The 20144-nt window shown below is 45.9% G+C and overlaps 1 protein-coding gene and 1 long non-coding RNA gene across 2 annotated transcripts; one reads left to right on the forward strand and one right to left on the reverse strand.

The window, feature by feature from the left end:
- The first annotated feature begins 794 nt into the window (after positions 1 to 794).
- LOC117646211 lies at positions 795 to 19466 on the forward strand. Its single transcript, XM_034387018.1, has 7 exons — positions 795 to 874; positions 13852 to 14114; positions 14937 to 15089; positions 15442 to 15564; positions 16423 to 16701; positions 17067 to 17135; positions 17392 to 19466. Exons 1-7 carry the CDS (start codon positions 835 to 837, stop codon positions 17581 to 17583), a joined length of 1119 nt encoding a protein of 372 aa, XP_034242909.1. The 5' UTR covers positions 795 to 834; the 3' UTR covers positions 17584 to 19466.
- On the reverse strand, positions 12599 to 13390 carry LOC117646212. The gene is made up of 3 exons (XR_004587767.1): positions 13261 to 13390; positions 13028 to 13191; positions 12599 to 12820 (listed from the first exon to the last, which is right to left on the reverse strand). It is a non-coding gene; the product is annotated as an uncharacterized LOC117646212 (long non-coding RNA).
- Positions 19467 to 20144: the final 678 nt, after the last annotated feature.

Consider the following 20144-nt stretch of genomic DNA (forward strand, 5'->3'; position numbering starts at 1 on the left):
GCCGAATTTGGGTAAGAATACTGTCTGGCCGTACAGGCAGCTGATACTCCCCTTATCAACCAAAATTGGTTCAGAAAACCCAAATTCGGGTGAGAAATTATGCCTTGCCCATAATTGGGTGTTGATCAAGACTTTTTCTTCCTCAATGGCACTCGAAGAACAAAAAGCTCACCACCTAAATCCACCCAAGTGTCGCCTTGCCTCGACCGGTTTCATCGTCCATCGAAGCGTTTCAGCGACGCCTTGGCTGTCTATCCTTCCCGGAAAGTTACTTCGAGGCGTGTAAGCTCCTCTGTTGGCTCACGTGAGTGGATGAGGCTGTTCAGGGGTCGGGGTCACGCGAGGGCGTCATTTCATTACGTGGTCGGCACCTGCAGGCGCGTCGAGGGGAAAGGGGGAGGTGTGTGCTCTGTGCGGGGTGGAGGTTTGAGGCGGGGATGCGTGCCGACGAGGGGGAGGGGGACTGCAGAGGGCGTCCCGAGCCCAGTCGCGTTCCGGGGCGCTACCGTGTCCATGTCGTGCAGCGCGCTCTCTCGTGGGGACACTGTGAAACCGAGTGCGGAGAACTCTTCTCGCTGTTCAGAGGATCACTTGTGACTGAAGCCTTTTCAAGACGAGTGCAGCTGCTCAGAGTGCTGGCGGTCCCAGGGGGCGATGCCCGCGTGGAACGACCAGAAGCAGCTGGAGGCGGGCGGCGTGTCGACGTCTCGGTCGCGATGGCTCGCCCTGCACACGCTCGCGGCGTGGGTCCGAGGGTCGCCGCAGCCCCCGGCCGGCAAGGCAGTGCCCCCGACAGAGGGGCTGTTCGCCCCGCTCAAGCCTTTCCTCGTCACGATGGTTGCATTCGGCGTCGTTCCCGCCGCCGTGACCTATGGTACGCTGCCAGCCACAGACACGAGGATTGCACCTGAAACCCAACTGTCCATTATGTACACACTTACAAACGCATCCTTGGCAAGTGCGCACTTACAAATGCCTAAGCTTCGAGGCTTACACTGCAAATCCGGTGGTAAGTTGGCTTGCCACAAATTTGGCAAGCAGTTTTGAATGCCAAAAATTGGCAAGCTTGTCCCGGAAATGGCCCCCAGCGTGCCGAAATTTGGCAAGCTTATGGAGATTTCTGACCAAAGCTGGCCAAATTTTGGCATCCAAAACGGCTTGCCAAATTTATGGCAAGTAAACTGACCACTGGCTTTGCAGTTGTAGCATGGAGTTATACGGCGCCAAGCATGCGTTTGTAAGTGTTACATATGCGCTACTTTATGTGCTAATTACATAGGGTAAGGTGCCCAGTGATGGCCACGTTTAGCGCACTGATGTGCCTTTGACCCTTTACTAAGTGTCCCGCACATCGTACCACTATGAAAATTTTCAGGAACATACAAGAAGAATAAAGTAAAGGTTCCCCAGGTTAAAAACCAGCAAAATAAAATTTATTCTTTGAGAAAATTTAACCAAAATATCAGTACAGTTTGCCCAGTGATGGCCAGTGTCCCGGCCCTGTGATGGCCGCACTGCAACACGTCCATGGCCCAATTTGCAGCATCACCTGCTGTTTGAGAGCTTGCAGGAGGCGATCGTTTTTTCTTTAAGTCGCCGTTTGAGTGTCAAAAGGTGCTTGGTGACTTTTCGGGTGAAAAGAAAAAGGATAACCTGCTTCAATTTTTTTTTATTACGATGATGAAAGTCACTTTACAATCTTTTGGGTAGACGTTCAGTTTTGACCCATAAACGTCACTTTAACATTAAAGGTCAAGTCAAGTTCACAAATGTACGACTTTGGACACATTGTGTTTGTTTCTTGGTCCGGACGTTTGGGTTTCACCGTCGTGTCCTTGCAACCGTCGATTCATGAACAATGGCATCGGTGATCCTTGGCGACGCGTTTGGAGTACTTTGGAGTAGGAGTACGTAATTCCATACAAGACCAAGGGCGTGTTCCGCAATGACTCCGGCAACCACTCATGCACATTTGAAGGGAGCCAAAAGTTGTATCTCCGTAACAGTGCGAAAACAGAGCAAGAATTACCATTGAGGCAATAATGAACCCAAGTAGCTTTGCCATTTTACTTCAGATGAATGTTCTTGCGCTTAATTCCTTATCCTGTAAGAAAAGATCAGAAAATGTTGAATGAGATTCCTTTCATAAATGAACTTTAAGTTTGCAACAATAACAAAACCACAGGCAAGTGATTCGTTCGACATAGGGAATAAGTATTGCTGGATGCTTTGTCCTGCACTTTTGAAGAGCAAAGCCCACCTTTAGCTGTCTCTGTTACTACACCACATGAAAGAAATTACCCGACGGTCCTTCACAACAGAATGCCTCCCTAAAGTTGGGGAAAACTACCCGTTTAAAATACAAGACTATTCCTAGTTGATCGGACACTGGCTAAAGTAACTGAAAACCTTCTGTTTTAGGCTGAGGCAGCCAAGTGGTACAAGTGGCGCGGAAACCGTTCCACTTACAGGCCCTGGCCTCATCGGGATAGAAGGTCTCCTATACGAATACAGGTGTTCAGGCGTTTCCCGTTTCTGCTCCTGTGAAAATTGTTTCGCACGCGGTCTCTGCCATATCTTGTCCCTGGATCGTAGGCACTAGACTTGCCGTAAAAATAGGTCGGTAGCAACAGTAATCGCGAAGAACGTCCGTGAAGCACCGTATCGTGGCCTGGCAACGACTGAGGTCTTCTGAGCTGACGACCTCTTTTTATAGTGGGCTAACTTATCCTCCGTTTGGAATGTTTTGCCCAAGGTCTCCTGCCTGCCCTGGTTCTCCTACTCGGACTGCTTGCTGGCACTCCACGCGAAAGAGGTTAAAAGTTCAGAGTGAAGAGATAAAGTTAGAGTGGTCATAACCATCATCGCGGGTCAATACATCTTCACCGCACTCGGCCTCAGAATAAAAGGCGGACTGTGTTGGTGGAGCGTTATTCTATCGACATTGAAGGTGCAGTGAAGACGAAATAAGACGTCATTGAAACGAACCTTTGAAGGCAGCAGTGAAGGCGGCCCACGAGAATATGTGAAATCTCGGAAGTTGTTGTTAACATTTCCCATCCGTGCAGTTTATACTGTTCTTTGAGTAGTGCCGAAATCTCGTGTCAAAAATGTCCAAATTAGTGTTTGTTGTCGTCAGCGTTGTGGTGACGTTCAGCAAAGTGAGTTCAGAATGCTGTCCGATTCAAACTATTCATTTCTTCCTGACCAACAAAGACGAGACGCAGTGCTCGGACTTCGCCGAGGGGCATTTACCGTCTGCAGTCAGTCCTGTGCTTAAACCTCGATTCGACGCCCTGGTCAGCCGCCTCCAGGGAAAGTGCGAGGCGAAGATCTGCGCCTGCGGCGATGGTTTGCATCACTCGGGAGACTGCGGGATAACTCCATGTGCTGCTCTGCAATGCGGTTGCCCCGATGGCTGCATTCCGGGTGACGCAATTGAGGCGTTCGAAAATCAGTACCGCGGGGCGGTGAGGCACGTGGCAGCTTTTTACTCACCGCTTGACCTTGTCTCATTGTTCACGGGAGAACCCAGGTCGTTGCTTTGAGTTTTATGAACATAAACGTCATAGAGGTGCGATTCGCTCTCTTTGTGCAATCCAAACTTAGATAAACCTGCTTGTTTTGGCTTACCGAGCGAGTGGACGAAGAGAATATCGTCTTTCCATGGGATGGGTTCAGTGACTTTTTATGACAGTCCCTACTGTTTGGGGAAATCAATGACTGCCAAGTATGGAGGCCCAAATTTGTGTTCGCAAGACTTCAACAGTGTAGGCTTTTTGGCCCGTCCCGTTTTTTTTTTGTAAAAAAATGACGGAGGGACGGGCATATAGTATGATCCCTGCTGTGCGTCCGTCCGTCCGTCCGTCCGTCCGTCCGTCCGTCCGTCCGTTCGTTCGTCCGAGGACTTCCCGTGGTCCGATCTTGACCAAATTTGGTATGCAGCCTCCTTGGGTGACCCCACGGTGTAGAGAGACTCGGTGGCGGCACGGGCCCGCCTGGGCCGGCCCGAAAACGGGGACGGATTAGGGCGCCCGCCGGCCACCAAGCGAAGCGCCACCGTCACCCGGGGGCCAACTGCGACGCTCGGCGTGCATAGCTGCGGTCGGGGCGGCCGATGCAGCTGGCCGGCCGCCTCCGGTCAGCTTCGCGCGGAGGGACCGTCAACCCGAGCACGGTGCAGCGCGCTTGCCGAACGACGAGCCGAGAAGGGCCGAGCAGGGCCGAGCCGATCGGAGCGTGGCGCGGCGTAGTTGCGGGCCGAGATACGCAGCTCGTCCGCGCGAAGCTGAGCCGAGGCGGCCGGCCGCTGGCATCGGCCGCCCCGACCGCAGCTACGCGCGCCGAGCGTCGTAGTTGGCCCCCGGGCGACAGTGGCGATACTGGTGGCTGGCGGGTGCCCTAATCCGTCCCCGATTTGGGGGACAGCGCGCGCTATGGGAAGGATAGCCCCGTGCCGCCACCGAATCTCTCTACACCGTGGGTGACCCTAAGAACCGCCCGGTGGCAGCAAATCCGATCCGAGCCCCGGGGGCGCTGCTGCAGGTGCATCATGGTCTACATGGGGTCGAAGGGGATTTCGGCAACGGATACAGCTAGCAGGACATGTAGGGGTATTTTTGGAATCAGGGCGACGAGAAAAAACCAACGGTGCCAGTTTCAAGTGAATTGGAGAAGTTTGGACCCGGGTTCAAATCCCAGTGGGGTATATTTTCAACATTCTTTTTACTCGAGTTTTTGCATTGTTTCTGATGTTTTTGAAGGTGCTGATGACGAAAATAACATAAATTTGGACCCCACACTGAGGTTCAAATCCCGTTAGGGTTAAACAATAGCGAAATTCACACATACTAAATGTACGGGACGGGCCAAAGTTGCCGATGTATATCGCTACTTTTCCTGTTATTCCATTGTGATTCCGACGAAATGAATGACAACGCGGTATCTCTGTATTTTTGAAGAAAAATCAATTGACGAATAGATCTTTTCTATTGTTGAAGTTTTGCCCATGGTAATAAATGACCCCTGAAAAGACCTTTTGACCCATCGTTCTTGGGGGTGGCAATGGTTGAGGGTGAGATCACCTTTGGGTAGACACATCAGGGATGTGGCTTTAGGCCTTTAGGCACTCTCTGGACCATTTGCACCCTCTGCTCGTGTTTAACATAGCAACACCACCCGGTACTGTGATGTATTCCAGAACCCATACCTGCCCCTGCACCTGGGGTGGCATTCCACCACGTTAGAGGTGAGAGATACTAGGCCTGGCATGAAGGATAACCCCTACTGTTCTTCTGCCTTGCCAATCCACGTCCTTTTTTGTCTTTAAAACAATTCAAGATTTACTCTCGACAGGCAAGAAGTGCTTGGAGAATCTAAAGCATGTATTTTTATAGTTGTTTAATGTGCTTTTTTTTTTAAGTAAAGTACATGTCCTTAGGGCGAACCCTGTTGTGGACTTTACACATTTGTAACGGTGGCAAGGTGCTCAAAAAAACAAAAAATTTACAAAAAATATACAGTAAATAACAAAAAGAAAAATACTAGAGAAATTAACAAAGACTGAAGCATAAACAGGATAACTTACAGATTAGTACAGGACAACTAGATCACAGCTGATAGCGAGGAAGAATGGCACTAAGAGTTGGCAAAACGGCTGAAGAGATGAGATTTTAATTTATCTTTAAAAGAGGTCTCATAATTTACCTTTAGGTGTACGGGAATGCTATTGTAGACCTTAATAGGTTTATAGTAAGAAGTTTTTAGCCCATAATATGTCGATCTGACCTTAGGAATAAGCGGGAGATTTGAAATGTGCCTTGTCATATGGTTGTGCACGTTAGAATTGGGTATGACACTGGAATTGATGCTTCTGACAGTATGCAAATGTTTGTACACAATGGTGACCAGTTGGACGTCGATCAATGTGTTTAGAGGCAAGTCAAGAACCTGTATAGCCCCAATCCGACTGACTCACTCACTCATAGAAATGTTTGGGGTCAAGGAGTGGTCGTAGAGACTTGCGGTTTTTTCCATTCGATTCCAAATTTTATGGGAAAATTGGGAAAAATCCCAAAAGTTCAAAATTCCTCACCGTTTCCGAGCAAACCTACTTAATCTTCAAAAAAGGGGACCAAATTCCTCACCGTTTCCGAGCAAACCCCAAGGGGTTACCCACTGAGGTAATCCTGTGTACACCCACTCGGTAATCATGGGTAATCGTGGTAATCTCGGTAATCTTGGTAATCTTGTAGTAATCGTAGTAATTGTGTGGTAATCTTGGTAATCGCAACTGTGTGGGCGGGAGTCTAACGCCCGCAGTGCAGGCGGGCATGTGTCGGGCCCGAAATGGCATACGATCATGTGTGGTCTAGCCCTTAATATTAATGGCAATGGCAAGGTAGGCCACCAATTAGGCCCGCAAGGCACCAGTGTGGAAGTGGAGGCCGACATGATCGATCTCTGATCGGGGAGGTGTCTTCCCCGAGCACCCGAAGTGACCCGAAGGCGTGTCTGATATGTGCGTCCTCGTGCCACATTTTGAATTTTTTGTGAACTAAATTGACTATTGATAAATTGACTAAGATACTATACTTAAGAGGACTCTCAAAGAAGTTGCCTCTCCACTATATTTTATTATTAAGAATTTTTTTTTGCAGTTTTTCATATTTAACCAAAAAAAATGGAACTTGTTTTAAATTAGTCTCTTTAGAAGTGAGGGGTGGAATGGCGGCAAAATAAACTTCTCTTACGCCCGACCACGTCAGAATCTTGTACCATACCCCAAGAAAACCAAGCAGACGAAATCGCACAACACCGTCACTTCTCATCACCTTGGCTCCTATGGTGAGCTATGGCCGGCAAATACACTATGCATTATTCGCAGTAGATCTGCTTCCGGAGACGAGCTATTCAAGAGCGATTCTCACGTTTCGGGGTAGTTTTGGCGTCTCTGATTTGCCGAAAGTGAGAAATATCCAATTAAGTTGTTCTGATTATTGGGGTCCTGGATGATACTAGAGTTATGGCAATGGCATTTATAGTAAAGACCTTGTACTACCTTCCTAAAAACATGAGCCATAAGGTATTCCCATACGTTTTAGTGGGTGTTTTGATCACGGAAATTACGTTATCACGGAAGTTACAAAGTGTGAAAATCGGCTTTAACGGCTTACTCGGGCTTGCTGTGGCTTAAAAGTCGTTACAGGGTCAAATGATACTCTAAGCCCGACATTTAAGCGGAAAATTTTTTCACCTAGTGCTGCTGCAACATTGGGTAAAGGGTGCCACGGAAGTTACAGGTAATTGTTGATACACGCCATTTTATAATGCTCTAGCCCGCTTTGAGACCGTGTACAGCATCTTAGATTTCCGCGACCCATGCAATTATATCCCAGGGACCCCACTTTGATGGCTTGTGTCATGGAAAGTTAGAAGTTTGGCTTGGGGAGAAGTCCAGAGCTGCCTTTTCGAAATTTGTGTAGTGAAATTGAATATACGGAGGACATTTTTCGTTGCAGCATAAGTACCTTTGAAAGAAGTCTGGCGTATTGGTCTTCGGTTGAAATCAGCTCGAGACATGCCAAGCTTCGAATCCCCATCGACAGTTGGCAGCATTTTCGAACCCCACCGCCACACTGGGGGCGGGAAGTTCGAGTATGTTCTCTTTGGACAATCACGGAAGTTACATTTGGGGTATTCCAAACGCTACGTAGACCAATCCAACGAACGTGAACTTTTCGAAATGTGTGCGTTTAGTGGGCAATGGCCCTCCCTAACATCAGACACAAACCCCATGTCGATATCTGCGCTCGTTTGGGCACAGTAGTCAGAAGAAACGAAACTACCCCGAAACGTGAGAATCGCTCTAATACACATTGTTATCGCTGAGCAATCATGGTAATCATCAGGTAATCATGGTAATCGCTTGCGGCAATCGTGGTAATCTTTTGGTGATCATAGTAATCAGTAGGTAATCCTGGTAATCCTGGTAATCTTAGTAATCCTGGTAATCAAGGTAATTTTGGTAATCACGAATCCAGTGTACGCTAAAAATTTGAGTGGGTAACCCCTTGGCAAACCCACTCAATCTTCGAAAAAGGGGACCGACCGACTAAAAAATTTTATTCGCCCTATCGCTAGGTCTGGTCGAGACATTTCTAAAACTGTGCCGCAATCTGGTCCCCGTCACCGGCAACATCCTAAACACGATATAAAAATAGGCCTAAATTCAACAAAATCCACTCAATCTTCAAAAGAGGGGACCGACCGACTGAAAATTTTTATTCGCCCTATCGGCAAGTCTGGTCGAGACATTTCCGAAACTGTGCCGCAATCGAGTCCCCGTCACCGGCAACATCCTCAAAACGATTAAATAGGCCTAAATTTAGCAAAATCCACTCAACCTTCAAACAAGGGGACCGACCGACTGAAAATTTTCATTCGCCCTATCGGTAGGTCTGGTCGAGACATTTCCGAAACTGTGCCGCAATCGGGTCCCCGTCACCGGCAACATACTCAAAATCAATCATCATTTATCATCAAGAACCTATATAGCCCCAAAATCCGACTGACTGACTCCCTCACTCATCAAGAACCTATATAGCCCCAATCCGACTGACTCACTGACTCATTTACTCATAGAAATGTTTGGGGTCAAGGAGTAGTCGTGGAGACTTGCGGTTTTTTCCATTCGATTCCAAATTTAATGGAAAAAAATGGGGAAAGTCCCAAAGGTTGAAAATTTCTCACCGTTTTCGAGCAAACCTACTCAATCTTCTAAAAAGGGGACCGAATGACTAAAAATTTTGATCCGCCCCATCGGTAGGTCTGGTCGAGAATTTCCGAAACTGCCGCAGTCGGGTCCCCGCCACCGGCAATTGGGTAAATCATCATCAAGAATCTATATAGCCCCAATCCGACTGACTGACTGACTGACTGACTCACTTACTCACTCATAAAATGTTTGGGGTCAAGGAGTGGCCGTAGAGACTTGCGGTTTTTTCCATTCACCTCTATCCTTCTCAAAGCAGTCTTCAATATTTTCCGGACCTTGTATGCACCTATTTTCTGCCACAGTAGCCAATGCAATACAAGCTATCTATTTGGGCAGTAAAAGTAGCTTAATTTTATGGTCAAAAGCTGTTAAATAGACCTTTCAAAGAAGCAGTACATTTACCTCCTTAGAAAATTTGCCGTGCGGACTTACTGAAAATACTTCGGCACGCGCACCACACATGCGGGGGTCTGGGGGCGGAGCCCCCAGGGAGCAGCGCGAGTTCTGCAATAAAGCTGCTTTACCGAAAAAGGAAAACTTAAGAGATTTCTCATGGCATTGTTCTGGAGTACTCTTACTTTGTTAATGATCAATTGATTAGCCAGGCCCCAAATGGAGCACATATAGGACATGAAAGTAGGCATAGTATAGAATTTTCAACTGGTTATAAGGCACGGTTCGCCTCTAAGTCTGTATATCATTCTATTAGCAGTCCTTAGTGACGGCAGTAACTTGTTCACATGGGTTTCAAAGTTAAGGAGTCTGTCCAAGTGCACTCCCAGATATTTGACTTCATTTACTTTATCAATAGGAACATTGCCAATCTTGATATTTAAAGTAGCATTCAGCATGGAAGGTTTAGAAAATAAAACATAATTAGTTTTCTTCAGATTGAGAGATAGTTTGTTGGCAAGGAACCAATTATTCAGAAGGGCAAGGTCTTCATTGATATAGGATTCTAGTAGGCTAAGATCCTTCAATGACAGGTATAGTACACTCTAAAAAATAATATAGGATTTTGTAACGATCTTGATACAAAATTCTGTAACACGTCAGTCGAATACAAAAATTTGTATCCTTGATCCTAAATTCTGTATCACGTCAAGAATGTTACGAATTTACGAATCAGTGCTTCAAAATTCTAAAACTGATACAAAATTCTGTATTTTTCGTTTCAATATTCACAATCAGTGATATAGTTCCACGTAAAAATGCGATCTTTATGCAAATAACTGTAACTGATACAGAAAACCGTAACATATCGTTACAAGTTTACATATCGTCTGATGCAAAAATTAATAACGCAAATTTAAAGTCAAATTACGAGCTTAATTTTAACATGACAGTTGATCGGGCGAAAAGTCCTAACGTGGGGCGTGGTACTTCAGAAGCTTCGGGCCAGGAACCCTTACTGTCGCGCCGCAGGGCTCGTTTCCCACCACTACCTGGGCATGCAGCGTGCCCGCTCGGTGTCATCGACAGTCTGAGGCGTGCCTCCCCATACGGCGCTGTGGCGCAAGCGGTAGCATGACGAGCTGGCAATCCGGGGGACCGGGGTTCGGTTCCGGAGAACGCAGTTCGGTTTCTCCGGGTGTTCGGGAGTACAGGAGCGACGGAGCGAATGTGTAGGAATGAACCATCGTTGAGGTTCAAATTCTGTTTATAAAACGACAAATTTTTCTGATTTTTGCATTGCAGAATTCTGTAACCGGGAAACAGTTTACCGTAACGCGTGATAAAAAATTTTGTATCAGTGCTGATACAAAATTCTGTAACATTTGTAGTGGAAATTACTGCGTAACCATGTTACAGAATTTTGTATTGAAATTTTTTTGAGTGTACCGCATCATCAGCGCCCGGTGGTGGCCTGCAAGCTCAACTGAGTTGGATTTGGAATAGCTTTGTTTTTTTCTACTGCTGGTTTGCCAAATGGGTTGTAAGCTTTGTGGCAAGTAGAAAGTAAGGACTGGTCGGTGTCAGTATGACACCAGGTTCAGTGGGGTTAAAGTCCGTGTCATGTCAGTTTGACTCCGGAACGATTTTTAACTGTGTCGACTCCCCCATGATGTGTCATAATCGTCAGTTTCAATTGAAGGTTGTCACGAACAAGAACCAGGAACTGAAATTCTTGCCAAAGTTCAAAATGATAAAGTTAGTGTTATGTGTTGGTTAAAAATTAAAGCATTCAAGCTTAGCAAACAAACTATTGAGTGTAGATGCAGGCAATCAATTCAATTGAAGCAGCAATGCAAGCTGTGCAAGTGCGGTTCAGAAGTTGTCAGGTTTCCACCCTCGAGCAAGGATTACAGGAGCGAAAAGCAAGGTTAATAGATGTATAATAAAAAAATTAAATGAGCGAAGGCTTGAACAGAAAAGGGTGCGTACATATTCATAGTTTTTTCTTTTAAAATAAGATTTGCAACCCGTCGTAGAAAAAAGAACAAAGCGAACTAAAGCAAATACTACTCGCGTAGTAGACAGTTTACTTTACAGAGACAGTAACTTCACTGGTGTGCTAGCGGGCAGGCTGCAATGGAGTGGCGCTTGTTACGCAGGTAACACCACACTCGTGGTTTGCCTGTACGCTCCCCTTCTGTTGATCACCTGTGGTGGAGGGACTGATTGTTGGTGCACCGTGGGCTGCTTGATGAGGCACTGCTACTGGCGGTGGCATTGCAAGATGCTGAATGGCGAGCTTGATGTGCTGGTTTGCAGCTGCAGCCTCCTTGAATTATGCCGTCATAATTAGTCAGTCTAGTCCTGTACGTGCGCTGATTGATGAGCCCACTAGAACGAGTTAAGCAGCAGATTGCGTGAGTGCAGCTTCTGCTCTTTGTTCGCGTATGTTCTTCCTCCAGATAATTATCTGCTCTTTCTGCCAGCGACCCCGGGGTTTTTCTAATACAGGCGTGTATGTGCTTACAGATGTAAAGTCCTATCATATTGTCAGGACTGTCACATATGGCTTGGTGCACGCAGAACTTGCACAAAAGACATCGAAGAGCACAGCTGCAAAGTTTTGTCAAGTTTCTGGACAACACTGCCCTCTTGTAGAAACTGATGAAGCTCTTATTTTTGAATCTGGTCTTTCTTTGCTGCGTTTGTGACTGGCTGATGGATAGCATTATCTTTGTCGGTGCTTGTTCATACGAATGATCCTTTCAATCATTAAATCTTTTATGAACATTAGTAAAGCTGATATGCACTTATCCATTCTTCTGTTTTTGCGACCATCAAGGTATATGTACTTCAGCTTTCTGTGCATCGCTTCCTAGTACATGTTAGTATTGAGTCCTAGTCGGATTCTGTGGGCCCACATTTCAGGCCTCTGGGCGTATGTGGTCTTGCCCTTGACAAAATGTCACGTTCGTTTGAGCATTGTGTCACATTCGTTTGATTGTGAACAAGCTGATTTTTGGCAAATTCACACCCAAACGAATGTGACACAATGCTCAAACAAACGTGACATTATGTCACGTTCGTTAACGTGATGTCACGTTCCTGGAATGAGAGTGCAGCGGGCCATGCCGAAAAGAGTCCTTTGAAACTCATAAGAGAAAGTCTGTCCAATATCACAATGTATTAAAATATTAATACGTAATATTGAATACATAATACTACACAGGAATACAATGAACGTTAAATATCAAAAGTCAGTCAAGCAGTTTACTGCGCAAGAAACTGAAACAAACTATATAATATCTTATACAACTAATTCTTTCAAAAGTTCTTTCGCTAGTCTTAGACAAGAACTGGACATGGCAGTACACAAATTTGTAAAGGAAACTTTAAGTCAGCCGCATTAGCCATAATGACTGCTCAGTTCTAAACCTCCGCCGGGCTGGCTTGCCTAGCGCTCACCGTGGTGTGAACCTGTTTCAACACGCCGCCCAGTATGCCTGTGCCCAGTCTCCGTCGGTCGGTGGGCTTAACCGGATATTTAAACAACGCAGCGCGTCGGAGGCAGACGGATGACAGTGTGCGCTGGCGGCTGAGTCATGGGGATGGCACGGGAGGGCGGAGTCGGGCAGTCGTGGGGATCGTCTGCAAGTTTATGCATAAATAGAACTACTGCTTGGAATGCCGGTCGATTTCCTGAGCAGCCATAGTGTCGACGAGACTATGCAAGAACTCAAGAGCATCCTCCTGCTTGTCCAATTTCAAGTTCTTGTTTATCCCTCCATACAAAACAGGCGATTAATAGTTCCATGTTCAAATAACGCAACATCAGGATGTCAGATAAAAATGTACCTCCTAGTTTGTCCGTCAAAGGCTTGTGTGACCAAATCCACCATGTTTCTGAATGTGGTCTGGAATGAACACACAACACGGGTGCATCTGGACCGATTAAACTTAGCATGCTCATCAGAGAGAATCTTTATCAAATGAATGAATGGGCGTGTGTGTAGAAAAGCCTGAAAAAAACAAATAAAATGACAAAATATGCAAGGCACACAGGCGGAAACATTTGTACAATTACGTACCTGCACAGTCGCATTGAAATAACAAGAGTTCCCCAAATTCAAGAGGTCGCAGTGTGGTTAACCTCATACCATCCAACATTTTGGAACTCCTTAAAGATCTTTGCTGTTAAATCAGGGGGTTCCGTGTTCTTCGAAGAGTCGACCTGGAACCAAAAGCACAGACTTAAAACAGCATTATTCCATCACAACACCAAAACAAACCTATGCTTGAGCAGGAAGTCTGACACATTTTTCCCGTCATCAGGGTTGTCAAACGTTTCTGAGATTCATTTCCTCTAGAATTTACTTGATCTTATCCTGACCAATTTGGAGCTTTTCACTGACCCTATGACAGACAAAAACTTAGTTTGTAAAGTGTTAAAGGATATTTCTAACTAGCGCGTTACTCCACGTGATACTAGTAGCCTACATTGTCAAAAATATTTGAAGAGACACCCCTTCCTCCAGGTCATGCCAACGGAAAAATTAGGAATTTTACCTTTTTTTCGATTTTCGTTGAACCATTGTGGCAAATATACAGACTTTTCCGTGATCTCCCCGACTTGTGAAACAACCCTCTTTAATGGCCTTTTTTTTTCCTGCGGGCGGCAGGCCCGCACGTGAGGCTCAGCTTCCACCCTCTGCGCTCGACGCTGGCCTGGGCGCTGCTCCTGCACGTGGCGGGGCTGCTGTCGCTGCACCGCGTCCTCGCGACGGCCGAGGAGAACCTCCGCGTGGGCAACGTGGTGTCCTCGTGGTTCGTCTTCCCCGCGGTGCTCGCCATCGCGCACGTGTCCTGCTACCTGCTGGTGGTGACCATCTGGGCCGAGGCGCACCGCTACAAGGAGCTGGCCGCCCTCGCCGCCAAACTCGAGGTTGTTGCTCTGCTCGGGGCGCGCTCTCAAAATCCGCAGAACTACGGCCCCTCTGAGAATGGGAGGGTCATAAGAAGGCGAGGGGTCGTCAACTCACATCGCCCGTGCAAAGAAATACAGTAATATATGTGTGGCATTCGCACATAACAGCGTATCTAGCATGGGATTCCCTATGAAGATACGCTGTTCTGTCAGATGATCACTCAACATGCTCCCTCAACATCTTATGATCGTTTTTATACGTATTACGATGGTTTTTCATCTTAAGGTACGCATAAATTTGCACCTACGTAATATGCTTAATTTTTCATCGTATTACGCATGAATTTGATTGTAGTACGTATGTTCTCATTTCAACGTATGTTACAATGGCCCTTTCATCATAAGAATCTGAGGGTGTGGTAATATACATCCCATTGTACCGTTTTAGGCCCATTTTTCATGCTACCTATGCTCTAAGTAGTCTATTTGGTAATATTTATGGACTTGAAGCGGCGATAAATGAGTATTATACAAGTAATATACAGCCTGTGTACGAAGTAATGTGCAAGTTGACGACCCCTCGCCTCGCGTACATGACATTTTCATCAAAGCTCCGACACTTAGCCTAATGAATGAGTGAATGGGCGTGACAACTTTGTCATCGAATGTTTTGACGACATTCATGCAAGGAAAAGTAGCCTTGAAATTGTCATCAATTTTCGCAGTGTAGTTTGTAAACTCTGCACTTCCAATTGTGTAAACTGAAAATCCCACACCTACGCATTCCAAATGTGGATTCTCAATGCTCGGTTTCTCAGTGTGTGTGTTCCTGCCTCGCAGCGACTTATGGCTGACATGGGCATGCCGGAAGCAGGGGCGTGGCCGAAGCGAAGCACTTCCCGGATGGTGTGGGCCATGGTGGTCTTCATGCTGGCGTTCGGCCCCCTCACGACTGCACTGTGGCAATTCTGGGCGTCAGGCCAACAGGGCGAGGTATTTCATGCAGCGCAGCTTCGTGCGGGGAAATCTGCAAACCGAAGAGAGCATATGGTTGACTATAAGAATCAACCTGGTGTTCTTTAAGGTCCTAAAACCGCAGTTTGCAGATTCCTGCTAATCTAATTAGGGTCAGTTGGGGTAATTTTCGGACACAGGGTGAAAATGGGACGGCTGTTTCGAGCTCAAGATTCAACATTTTTGGCCTGATGCCAAAGCAAATGTAATGTTTACATTTGATACGGCGGCACCAATCCTGAAATGTCACAAATTTGGACCAGGAAACAGCTACATCTTCACCCTGTGTTACAGAATACCCGAACTGACCAAACATTGATTCTTGACGCAGGTCTACCGGATCCTCGCCCACTGCATGGCCAACGTCATGATGACCAGTGTCGTGGGGGGCTTCTGTTTGGTGCAGTTTATCATCCGGGACGCTGCCAATGTCCTGACTCAACGATTTGCTCGGGTAAAGCGCAAGCGGCCACGACTCACAGTGGGCGAGAAGACGGGCGCAGGCAGCCCCAACTCTAGGCGCACCTTGAGCTGCAGAGTCGCTAAACAGGACTCGAACCAATCGTGTGACCCTACCAGTGGATTCCTCGTTCTGCGAGCAATCCATTGGTGGGGTCACACTTTTGGTTTGAGTCACATTTAGCGACTCTAGAGCTCAAAACCCGTCCGCGATTTTTAGCGCCTCCACCGGTCTTCTGACCCACAGAGTGACTGCACGAACACCACGGGTAACACTGTGGTTCTTAAGGCTAAGAACATAACGTAGTGTACATGGTGCACGCTCAAAAACCTTCAGATGTATTTTGAGCATACAATCTAATTTAGTTTGTTATACGAGGAAATAGTTCGTAAATCACGAAGTATTTTCTTTGAAAGCTTGTGTATGCTCAAAATACTATGTCATGACAAACCACTTTTCTTTGTAAGGCCGAAAATAGTTTAAAAGGTTTTCACAGTGTGCACTGAGAGATTGTCGGTTTCAAATCAGGAATGAAAACTTCGGTCTGCGGATCAAAATGTGTTTCATCCGTCCAACCTTAACACAGGTACTAAAGTTTCGGTTCTACGCATCAAAAAATTTCGTTTCAGAGTTAAAAGTTTTGATTCCTAGAACCGAAACTTTAGTACCTGTGTTAAGGTTGGACGGATGAAACACATTTTGATCCCGGAGACCAAAGTTTTCGTTCTTGATGTGAAACAAATTTCTCAGTGTGCAATGTATCGAAACGTGGCACTAGTCGTGCAATGCCAGCCATCCCTAAACTGACCAAAAACTGAAATCTTACGGGCTCCTGGTGCGTCCACACTCCAGGACGTGCTTCGCGGGCTGTCCCCGTCCGAGATGGCTTGCTACCACAACGCGTGGCTCGCCCTGCGCGACCTGCTGGAGGGCGCCGTGGTGATGCCCGCCTCGCTGTCCTTCTGCACGCTGCTGCTCGTCCTCAACAACCTGCTGTGCCTGTACAACGTGGTGAACCGCATCCTGAGCGGCTCGCCGTGGGGCCGCACCCTGATCCTGCTGGTGCTCGTGCCCCACGTCTTCCTCATGGTGCTGAGCATGTGCTTGGCGGCGGACGCGGCTGTCTCGGCGGTACACACAGTGGACCAGGAGGCCGGCACTCTCATCCCAGGAACGTGACATCACGTTCAAACGAATGTGACAAAATGTCACGTTCGTTTGAGCATTGTGTCACATGTGAACTAGCTAATTTTTGGCCAATGCACACCCAAACTAATGTGACACAACGCTCAAACGAACGTGACATTTTGTAACGTTCGTTTCAACGTGACGTCACGTTCCTGCAATGAGAGTGTAACAGCTTGGCATTGTCGTACTCATAGCGGGTCTTGAAAAGACCTAGGTCTGTCTCCAGAGCATGGGACATTGAAGAGGATGTTCTGCGATGTGAAGTAACGTCAGTGTATGTATTTGTATTTTAACTCTCTTTGTTTCAGATTGGGAAATTTAAACTGCCCCTGGTCAAGCTGGATCCTACAAATGCTCGAAACACGTATGTGCGTGAGGTAAGGATGACAGATAATACACAGGTAGTAATATAAACAAATTTGGTTCGCATTATGTTTGCTCAAATTTCCTCGAACACTTCCGCCAAATTCACTGTACACGGTAAAAACTGTTCCTGGTTTTCCCAGGAAGCCTATGGTAGAAACATTGGCGATTTCCAGGCAGCACCTGGTAAAACCAGGAGCCGTTTTTACCGTGTAGGAAATGTGCAACTGTCAGACTGAATCTCTGAATCAGAGGGATCTCCGATTTCAGGTGTTTCGCGAGGTGCTGAGCTACTCCCCGGGGTCCGTGAGCGTTGCTGGATTCTGGTACGTGAACCGTCGGGCAGCGACATCCGTGCTGTGCGCCACCATCACATACCTCATCGTCCTCATCGAGTTGAGAGCTGAGCCACACTCAACAGTCGCTTGCAACAGGACGATTTCCTTCGATTGTGTGGAATGATTTACTGAACATTTTCTACCCTTACCCAACCGAAATCAACCGGAACTGGCCGAGGACACATCCAAAGCTGTCCAATATATTTATAGGAATGTTAACGAAACGTGAATGCTGACATGCTAAGGCACTTTAGGTGAAAGTAACAGGCTCCTTCCTCGCTCTAAAAAGTCTACGAAGCATCGCAACTACGAAGAACTATGAACAAATTTTCCATCTTACGAAGAATTTTGCTTCATAACAGGAAGCATTCCACCGTAGATTTTACAATGCCTTCCACTATTAAAAACAATGTTGTAATTTAGCAGTAAATATGTTGCAAATTTTCTGAACGATCAAATTTGTTTACAAATGACTTTAGTTGTTTACTAACAAACAGCCTCATTTGCATCAATTTTGATTGCTGATTAGGTCACCGACCTAGTAGAGTCCCGGTGACCCGCAGTTATCACTTCTTAGATTGTCCGGGTTGTTTGTACGCAGCAAAATATTGTTTTGAAACAGCATAAGTCATAAAAATAATAAGCAAAGAATTCGTCGTTTTAAAACAAGCAAACTTGTTTATAAACAAAAGCGTTGTAGAGGTTGGTAATTGTGTTGTTGTTTTAAAACAACAATTTTTAACAGAGTTGTTTTTTTTTTGTAGTACGATGCTTTGTATACATTTTTCAGTCGAGGAACTTCAAGTCATATGCGTTTCAACGTGAATGGTGTCACTTTCGTTTCAACTCTACGTCACATTCGTTTTAATGTGACTCAAGGGGAAACGAGACCTTATAGGCCTGTGAGTTCTATCTGGGAGTAAACCACAAAGCAACGCTTCAAGATGGAGTGTTCTTTGCCACGCACGCCTTGGGGAAAAGCCATTTGTCAGGCAAACTGTATATTGCAGCAAGTAAACTTTTTGCTAATTACTAAATTTTTCAAATTTAGCTAAGGGAGGGTGGGGCACCTAGTGACACTTTTTGGATTTTGGCACTCACTCCGATACTGTGCGAGAAATGAATCCGCTTACACTTCAGATGGTTGCTTTGATCCTTCCTTGATCGCAAAAACATGTTGTGGCGTTTTGACAACACCTATTTCTATTATTTACATAGCTTCCCGCAGACCTCTGCACTTGTCACTTGGTGCCCAGCCCGGGGCACCTAGTGACAGGTCATATAACTCACATTACCAGCATAGAGCGACGCTCCTGCTAATTGAAAATTATCCGTTTTAGGCTCTTTAAGCTTCTTTAATATAACCATTCTGAACGGCGCCATTTTTCCCAAGAAACTGCATTTTACTACATTGCCAATCAAATTCAATGTTCTCCGAAATTGTCGTGCAAATTAGTCTCATTTATGTTTCGTTGTGTGACAATCGATGACAATTTACTTTGCGGTTGCCAAATCGATGTTTTGAAACGTTTAAATCGTTGAAATACGGTAAATAGAGTGTCTGTCACTACCTGCCCCGGGGGCTCATTTTCGTTCAAAATTTGATATTCAGGAAATGAAATCATATGTTTGAGCTGGTTCAGCGAAAACAACTTATTAAAGGTCCTTATTATTGATTAAAAGTGCCAGAACGATCGGCAGTGCCGTTTACTAAAAGAATGTCGAGAAAACATTTTGTAAAAAAGTCGTAAAATCTGTGATTTTGGGCAATTTATTTCTTGGTTTTATGCTAGGTGCTAAAATATTTTGTTCAAAGTCTCACTCGCACTTGAACATGATTCCGCAGCACAAGACCTTTAGATTAGCCACCTCAAGATGTCTGAAAGTGCCATAGGGTGGCCAGGGCACCCCTGTGTCACTAGGTGCCCCTGTCACTAGGTGCCGCACCCTCCCTTACCTCTTTTAAATGTGATCATGTCCAAGTTAACGACAATTTTGTGCCAAATAGAAGCAAATAAAGAATGCATTCAGAAACCTAGCTCATTTCGAAGCATGCACGGTAAAAACGGTTCCTGGTTTTCCCAGAAACCCTCTGGAAATCGCCTATGTCTTCACCATAGGGCTCCTGGGAAAACCAGGTACCTTTTTTACCGTGTGTACCACGCCTTTACTCTCCTTTCAAATGTAATCAATCGTCGGGCCGTAACTAGACAGCCCAGTTGGGCTAATGTCAGTACTTACTGCTGACTACACTGAGATTCCCAATGCAATGAACATAGCACGGGGTGCATCGCATTGATATATCGCACAGCAGAGCGCGGCATATTGCGTGACCACACCATTCACTGTTAAAAATGGTTGTACAGAGACAATCAAACGAGTAAAAATATAGTCGTTCCAAAACACAGAATGTCATCATGAACCAAAGCGAAAAAAATATCGTTTAATCTAGAAAGCGACAATTTGCTGTAGAAGAACAAAATTCTTGTTATCACCATTTACGATACAATTTGCGGGCAAACGACAACTGTTGCCATTGTGTGCTAAATTTAAATAAATGGTGAATAATACTGCAATCATCAATCTATTTCGTTTTTCTAAGTCATACACTGTCATTCATTTTGCGATACTTTTACTACAAATTTTTGCGATAAAACCGAGTTTGCGATTCCCACGATTTATCGC

Source organism: Thrips palmi, unplaced genomic scaffold, assembly GCF_012932325.1.
Source record: "Thrips palmi isolate BJ-2018 unplaced genomic scaffold, TpBJ-2018v1 HiC_scaffold_19, whole genome shotgun sequence".
NCBI lineage: Eukaryota > Metazoa > Arthropoda > Insecta > Thysanoptera > Thripidae > Thrips > Thrips palmi.

Coding starts and splice junctions, on each gene's coding strand:
- LOC117646211 (XM_034387018.1), top strand. CDS start 835: ATGGTTGCATTCGGCGTCGTTCCCGCCGCCGTGACCTATG. Junction 875..13,851: donor TCCCGCCGCCGTGACCTATG/GTACGCTGCCAG, acceptor TGCGGGCGGCAG/GCCCGCACGTGAGGCTCAGC. Junction 15,090..15,441: donor CGTCAGGCCAACAGGGCGAG/GTATTTCATGCA, acceptor TTCTTGACGCAG/GTCTACCGGATCCTCGCCCA.